This window comes from Oncorhynchus masou, chromosome 18 (assembly GCF_036934945.1).
Source record: "Oncorhynchus masou masou isolate Uvic2021 chromosome 18, UVic_Omas_1.1, whole genome shotgun sequence".
In the NCBI taxonomy this organism is placed as follows: domain Eukaryota; kingdom Metazoa; phylum Chordata; class Actinopteri; order Salmoniformes; family Salmonidae; genus Oncorhynchus; species Oncorhynchus masou.
The window spans coordinates 69,907,374-69,915,118 of NC_088229.1; the positions used below are offsets into that span (position 1 = coordinate 69,907,374).

The 7,745-nt window shown below is 41.2% G+C and overlaps 1 protein-coding gene across 1 annotated transcript; it reads right to left on the bottom strand.

Moving 5' to 3' along the window:
* Window positions 1-29: 29 nt before the first annotated feature.
* Window positions 30-7,092, bottom strand: LOC135505203 (WW domain-binding protein 2-like). The gene is made up of 8 exons (XM_064924367.1): window positions 6,901-7,092; window positions 4,785-4,893; window positions 4,524-4,662; window positions 4,219-4,311; window positions 3,969-4,112; window positions 3,712-3,834; window positions 3,450-3,520; window positions 30-1,532 (listed from the first exon to the last, which is right to left on the bottom strand). The coding sequence occupies exons 1-8, from the start codon at window positions 6,957-6,959 to the stop codon at window positions 1,485-1,487; spliced, it is 786 nt and encodes a 261-aa protein (XP_064780439.1). The 5' UTR covers window positions 6,960-7,092; the 3' UTR covers window positions 30-1,484.
* Window positions 7,093-7,745: the final 653 nt, after the last annotated feature.

Here is a 7,745-nt window from a genome sequence, read left to right on the forward strand (position 1 = left end):
CTACTGTCAAATTAATAAAATAGACACACTTCACATCACAAGATCAGTTTAATAAAAATTCAATCCATATTAGTTACAATTGAGCCCATGCTTTGGTCTTTTTAATAATATATTTGACCATTTCAAATGAATTAATCAATAAATTAGTGGGAACTTGAAATAAATATAGCCATATCTGACTTTTTTAACTATACACATAGCCATGGCAGGCGCAAAGAGGCCCGATGCATAGCATTCTGAAAGTGCAAAGAATCTTCCAGCTGCATTGTGCCAGAGAGAAAGAGAGATGCCCAAATATTAAGGTGCTCAGATCAGATTCAGGAGACTGACCTCAAACATGTCAGTGAAGGACACACCACAAGAGAAGTTGATAGCCATCAGTGTAGTTAGATGTGAGAGATGTGACTATTGATCTAATATGTTAGTCCAGAACACTGCAGAGTAAATGTGATGCAAGGAACTATTTAATTTGTTTAATTTCCTTGATGTGATGTGGTGGGTGAGTGAGTTCTAGAATGTTCAGAAGAGTGACACAGGACATGACATCATAGGGCAACTGCTCTATATACACACACACACAGGAAGTAGCAGTAGTCGCAGAAAGCTAAGATCATCTTTCCATGTAGTTTGATAGTTCAACTGGGATCAGGGATTCTTAGTGTTCTAGATAGCTGTCCACTATACCGGACATTTTGGTTCCTATCAACACAATGGGAAAGTCTCAAATTACACTATATTCCCTTTATAGAAGGGTGTTATTTCAGATATGTAAATTTTCAACAAAGACCTGGTCCAATGATCTACTGCTATCCTCTCATTAAAAGTTGTCACATTAAAAGCCTGTACAGAGAAATAATAAATGAAATCAACAATATACAGCCTTTCACTAGCCCCTGGAAAGCTGAGAAATCACAGTCCTGTTCAATTAGTCATCAACGGTCTTCTGAAATAAACCAGGTTCTCACCAAAACGACCTGCTAAACCTTGAGCCTGCATGTCTGTCCGTTTCTGCTTTAGCCATCTTGCCGTTGTCTGATCTGGCAAGAAAATGTAGTGTTTGGCAATGCAGAAAAAGGCACGTACCCAAGAATACTACTAAACCTCAGTCAAAAACACCTCTGTCTTAACCTAATATTCCCCTTTTTCCTGACATCTTTGGCTCAAACAAGCTACAATCATATCATCAACCACTAGAAAAGCTGTAAGTAACACTGTTTAGTTAAAGTCAGGTGGAGAGAACTGTTTAGTGGAACTCAGAAGGTAACTGCCTGTACACGAGCTGGGAAGAGGAGCTGACATAGCTGGTTGTGAGTTAAGAGACTGGCCAGAGGAGGGGTGGAGTGACTTAAAAAGGGAGCAAGGTAGACCGAGAGGATATAGACCAAAAGGAGGGGTTGGTGGAAGAGAAAGAAGGAACAAAGACATCATAGGGATAGAGAGATGGGGTGGTGGTACAGGCCGTGTGAAGGAGGAGTGGGAGCTCTCTACTGGCTCTTCTTGTCTTCAGTAGGGGAGTAGGGGGGTGGGTTGTCCTGGAGAAGAGGAGAAAAACACATTACAGATATACACAGTATGGAGGACATCATACTGAGTTAAAAGCACTACAGTGTGCCGCTTCCTGCACAGCATTCATTGGCTGTACTCTGACCTGCTCTATGTTTATTGGTCGGGCAGTTGTCTGCATGAACCTTCCGCAATGACCCTGCCTCTCCTACCTGATGCTGGGCCAAAGTACAAACAATTTAAATATTTAAAAAATTAGGAGAATCCATACCCTTCTAAATCGAAACTTATGTTAATTACAGTACCAGTCCAAAGTTTGCACACCTACTCTTTCAAGGGGTTTTCTTTATTTGTACCATTTTCCACATTGTAAAAAAAATGTATATATAAAAATGGTGAAAACATCAAAACTATGCAATCATGTAGCAACCAACAACAACAAAGGTGTTAAAAATAAATATATTTTTGAACTTTCAATGTAACCACCCTTTGCCCACTTTATAAACTCTTGGCATCCTCTCAACCAGCTTCATGAAGTAGTCACCTGGAATGCATTTCAATTAACATGTGTGCCTTGTTAAAAGTTAATTTGTGGAATTTCTTTCCTTCCTAATGCATTTGAGCCAATCAGTTGTGTTGTGACAAGGTAGGGGTGAAATACAGAAGACAGCCAGCCCTATTTAGTAAAGACCATATTATGGTAAGAACAGCTGAAATTAGCAAAGAGACAGTCCATCATTACTGTAAGAGATGAAGGTCAGTCAATCTGAAACATTTCAAGAACTTTCAAAGATTCTTAAAGTGCAGTCTCAAAAACCCATTAAGCGCTATGATGAAACTGGCTCTCGTGAGGACTGCCACAAGAAAGGAAGACCCAGAGTTACCTCTGCTGCAGAGGATAAGTTCATTAGAGTTACCAGCCTCAGAAATTGCAGCCCAATATGCTTCACAGCGTTCAAGTAATCGACACATCTCAACATCAACTCTTCAGGGGAGACTGCTTGAATCAGGCCTTCATGGTCAAATTACTGCAAAGAAACCACCACTAAAAGGACACCAATAAGAAGAAGAGACTTGCTTGGGCCAAGAAACACGAGCAATGGACATTAGATCGGTGGAAATCTGTCCTTTGGACTGGTGAGTCCAAATTAGAGATTTTTGGTTGCAACTGCTGTGTCTTTGTGGAACGCAGAATAGGTGAATGGATGATCTCTGCATGTGTGGTTCCCACCGTGAAGCATGGAGGAGGTGGTGTGATGGTGCTTTGCTGGTGACATTGTAATTCATTTAGAATTCAAGGCACGCTTAACCAGCATGGCTACCACAGCATTCTGCAGAGATATGCCATCTCATCTGGTTTGTGCTTAGTGGGACTATCATTTGTTTTTCAAAAGGACAATGACCCAAAACACACCTCCAGGCTGTGTAAGGGCTATTTGACCAAGATGGAGAGTGATGGAGTGCTGCATCAGATGACCTGGCCTCAACAATCACCCGACCTCAAACCAATTGAGATGGTTTGGGATGAGTTGAACCCCAGAGTGAAGAAAAAGCAGCCAACAAGTGCTCAGCATATGCGAGAACTCCTTCAAGACTGTTGGAAAAACATTCCAGGTGAAGCTGGTTGAGAGAATGCCAAGAGTGCAAAGCTATCATCAAGGCACTTGATGACACATCAAGGGTGGCTACTTTGAAGAATCTAAAATATATTTAGATTTGTTTAATGCTTTTTTTGGTTACTACCTGATTCCATAGATGTTATTTCATAGTTTTGAAGTCTTCACTATTATTCTACAATGTAGAAAATAGTATTTAAAAAAAAAAGTAAAACCCTTGAATGAGTCGGTGTGTCCAAACTTTTGGCTGGTACTGTATGTCTATTAGATTAAAATGTGTTCCTACACATCAGATTTAGGTTGGTAAAAAAAAGTGCTAAACAGGGGTACCTGTGGCAAGTAGGTGGGAGGAAGTGTGGAACAGCTGCCACTGGTTGCTGCCTCTGCTGCCTTTGCCTCCGCTGGTGGAAGGAGAGAGAAACACCAGTGAAAAGAGAGAGAAGTGGGGGAAAAACACATAGAAAGCAAGAGAAGTGAATTCATTGTCCTTACTTAATGTGTCGGCAGCATGAGCTCACTCATCACGCTAATTAAACTACCATTACTGAAGGTACTTTGCAAAAAAAGAAAAATAACCTAAATGTATTCTGACCTGCAGGTGTGGAAGGCAGGGCAGGGTCGTGGGGGGCCTGCTGCCCCAGGGGGGCAGAGTAGGGCGGTGGGGGCATGTAGGCCGCAGGACCATCAAACGCTGGTGGGTTGGGGTAGAATACACCTGCAGAGAAACAAATAATACATATGAAACACAATATTACATGGGCTGGTTATGATTAACTTAGGTTTTCCCATTTTCAATTAGACAAGTACAAAAAGAAATTCATAGGAAGACAACAGTAGTCTGATCCGTACCTTGTGGAGGGGGGTTAGGGTAAGAGTACCCGGGTGGGGGTCCCGCCGGGTACCCATTGGCTGGGGGAGGAGGGTAAGCATAGGCCCCGTTGCCCATGTAGGGACAACCCCCAAAGCCACCACTCACAGGCTGCCCTCTGGACGCTGCACAGGGGAAGTGGGGGGAAAGACATCATTTAAATCTAGCTATTTAAAAAGGAGATAGTCATTGGGAAAATTGATCACAGAATCAGCTCCGAAAGTCATTTACCTTGTGCAGCGACCTGTAACATGTACTGTCCAAACTCTATGGCTCCTCCTGCAGCAAACACCATCTTAAAGGTGGCACAGCCCTCCCAGCCTCCTGGAAAGTGAGAAGTACAGTTACCAACTTTCAAAACTAAAATAAATATAATCCTGATTTCTATTTTTAAAGTCCATTTTTAGCACAGCAGTGGTCCTTGGCTAGATACGTCTAATAAATGTACATCGTATATTTCTCAGGTAATGAGTGTGAAGTTCATTGAGGGCTTGTGGGAAACACAGTCAGACTCCCTCTCTCACACACAAACACACCTCCGGGCTCTGCGCTGACTGTGCCTTTGATGTAGTTGGCCCCCAGGACAGGCTGTTTGACCTCACAGCCCTTCATCAGGTAGAAAGGCATCATGAAGGACTGCAGAGCATCACGACCCCCCTTCGCCACAAATATCACCTGAGGAGAGACAACTTGATTTACAGCCATCCTTTCATACCTAGATAGGTGCCTATGTGTTAGGGGCTAAGGTGTTGGTTGTATAATATGTTTGCATGGTAAAGAAGTGTGTCTCCTCTTACCCTGTAGGGGGTCAGGAAGATGCTCCCCTTCTTACTCTTCCTGAAGGCACCAGGCAGGCACTCTGCTTCACAGAACACCAGCTCCACATTCTCATAGCTCATCAACACACTGATGACACATATTTGCCAACATATAAGGTTGATGTTGCAAGCCAATTCATTATTACTTTATCTAAAATCAACATGACAATCATCCTTTTTCATAACCACATGGAGCTAAAAATATATATATATTTAAAAAAAACAGGTTTAAGAGATTAGGGGGGCATTGTGTAACTGTCCAAGCTGGTCAGTTACCTAAAAGGGCTCCAAGTTGGTTACCTAAAATGACCCATTGCAACTCTGCAGTAAAGAGCAAGATTATGAGATTAGGGGCCATTGTGCAACTGTCTAAATTGGTCAGTTACCTAAAGGGATCCATTGCTTCTCTTCAGTAAAGACCTAGTAATGTATAATAGGCTTGGGCCTGATGACACTCGTGGCTAGCACTTGTGTTAAAAAAAAATTAAATTAAAAGATATATATATATATTTTTTTTTTTAAAGGGGGGGGTGTATCTGTACTTCACTATTTAACTTTTATTTCACTACATTCCTAAAGAAAATAAAGTACTTTTTTTATTTTCTCTGACTCCCAAATGTACTCGTTACATTTCGAAGGGTTAGCAGGACAGGAAAATGGTCCAATTCACACAATTATCAAGAGAACATCACTGGTTAACCCTACTGCCTCCGATCTGGCTGACTCACTAAAATCTCACATGCATCGTGTGCCCCTGGCTATCGTAAATTAAATTAAAATAAGAAAATGGTGCTGTCTAGATTGCTTAATATAAAAGGGATTTGAAATTATTTATACTTAAGTATATTTAAAACAAAATACTTTTACACATGTATTACTACACTAGGTGACTTTAACTAGTCGTTTTCTATACTGAACAAAAATAAAACATGCAACAATTTTACTGAGTTACAGTTCATATAAGGAAAATCAGTAAATTGAAATAAATTAATTTGACCCTAATCAAGGGATTTCACATGACTGGGCAGGAGTGCAGCCATGGGTGGGCCTGGGAGGGCATAGGTCCACCCACTTGGCTAATCAGCCAATCAGAATGTGTTTTCCCCCACAAAAGGGCTTTATTACAGACAGAAATACTTCTTGGCTCCATCAGCTGTCTGGGTGGCGGGTCTCAGACGATTCCACAGGTGAAGAAGCCAGATGTGGAGGTCCTGGGTTCCCTGAAAACTTGAGACATCTGTGGCATTGTGTTGTGTGACAAAACTGCACATTTTAGAGAGGCCTTTTATTGTCCCCAAAACAAGTTTCACCTGTGTAATGATCATGCTGCTTAATCAGCTTCTTGAGATGCCACCCCTGTCAGGTGTATGGACTATCTTAACAACGGAGACACATTCACTAACAGGGATGCAAACAAATTTGGGCACAACATTTGACAGAAATAAACTTTTGGTGCGTATGGAAAAATAGTGGGATATTTTATTTCAGCTCATGAAACATGGGACCAACACTTCACATGTTGCGTTTATACTTTTGTTCGGTACATTAAGGTCTCTTTACTTTTACGAAAGTATGACAATTGGGTCGTTTTTCCAACACTGGTGACTGGCTAGGAGGCTAGTTATAACATCTTACCTGTTAACCCCCAGACCCGCATGACAGATACGTAACGTTAACTATGATCGGGAAAAGAGCGACACTATTTGCCAGAGCAGGCTATCCTTTGCTAACTAGTTAGTTATTTAGCTATATTTTGCAACTTTGTAGGGGCTAACTTAGCTCAACCTCAACCGATTAGTTGACGTGAGCGGCAGTCAACACAAGATGACCATCATTATGGTAAACAAGAGTCCCGGCAAATGTTGACAAGACACAAGGCAAGATCTGTTAGCTTGGTGCCTGAAATAATACGCAATGCTAACGCTACAGTAACTACAAAACATTGAATGGCTAGCTGGTAAACTACACAAAAATATAAGCTAGACTACATAGCTCGCTTCATGCACACAGTTAGCTAACGGAACGTATACGGCTAACTTGCTCACGTTGACTGAAAAGCACTACGCTAGTACGAATAAGCTAGCTAAACGTTTACCTTTCATTGTTGGTGATAATGACGCCTCCGGATTCAGAATTGTTCTTATTCAAAGCCATTGCGATGTTACCGAGTGTGTAATGAACAACGTTAAATAATGACAGATGCTATCTGAAATATAAACTGGATCCCCGTTACCAGCCAGCCTTGTCCCGCTCTTGTTGTGATGCTGATGCACCTGCACTTCCGACGTGCGTTACGTCCACACGGTGACGTCATCTCTGAGAAGGGGCTCTTTTTGTGCCATTACTCAAATCAAATCAAATTTTATTTGTCACATACACATGGTTAGCAGATGTTAATGCGAGTGTAGCGAAATGTTTGTGCTTCTAGTTCCGACAATGCAGTAATAACCAACAAGTAATCTAACTAACAATTCCAAAACTACTGTCTTAAACACACAAGTGTAAGGGGATAAAGAATATGTACATAAAGATATATGAATGAGTGATGGTACAGAGCAGCATAGGCAAGATACAGTAGATGGTATCGAGTACATTATATACATATGAGATGAGTATGTAAACAAAGTGGCATAGTTAAAGTGGCTAGTGATACATGTATTACATAAAGATGCAGTGGATGATATAGAGTACAGTATATACGTATACATATGAGATGAATAATGTAGGGTATGTAAACATTATATTAGGTAGCATTGTTTAAAGTGGCTAGTGATATATTTTACATAATTTCCCATCAATTCCCATTATTAAAGTGGCTGGAGTTGAGTCAGTGTGTTGGCAGCAGCCATTCAATGTTAGTGGTGGCTGTTTAACAGTCTGATGGCCTTGAGATAGAAGCTGTTTTTCAGTCTCTCGGTCCCAGCTTTGATGCACCTGTAC

Excerpts from the sequence above, each read along its gene's own strand:
- LOC135505203 (XM_064924367.1), bottom strand. The coding sequence starts at position 6,959 with ATGGCTTTGAATAAGAACAATTCTGAATCCGGAGGCGTCATTATCACC. Across the intron at positions 4,894-6,900 it reads ATTATCACCAACAATGAAAG|TGTGTTGATGAGCTATGAGA; the intron begins GTAAACGTTTAG and ends ATGTGTCATCAG. Across the intron at positions 1,533-3,449 it reads CTCCCACCTACTTGCCACAG|GACAACCCACCCCCCTACTC; the intron begins GTACCCCTGTTT and ends CCTCTTCTCCAG.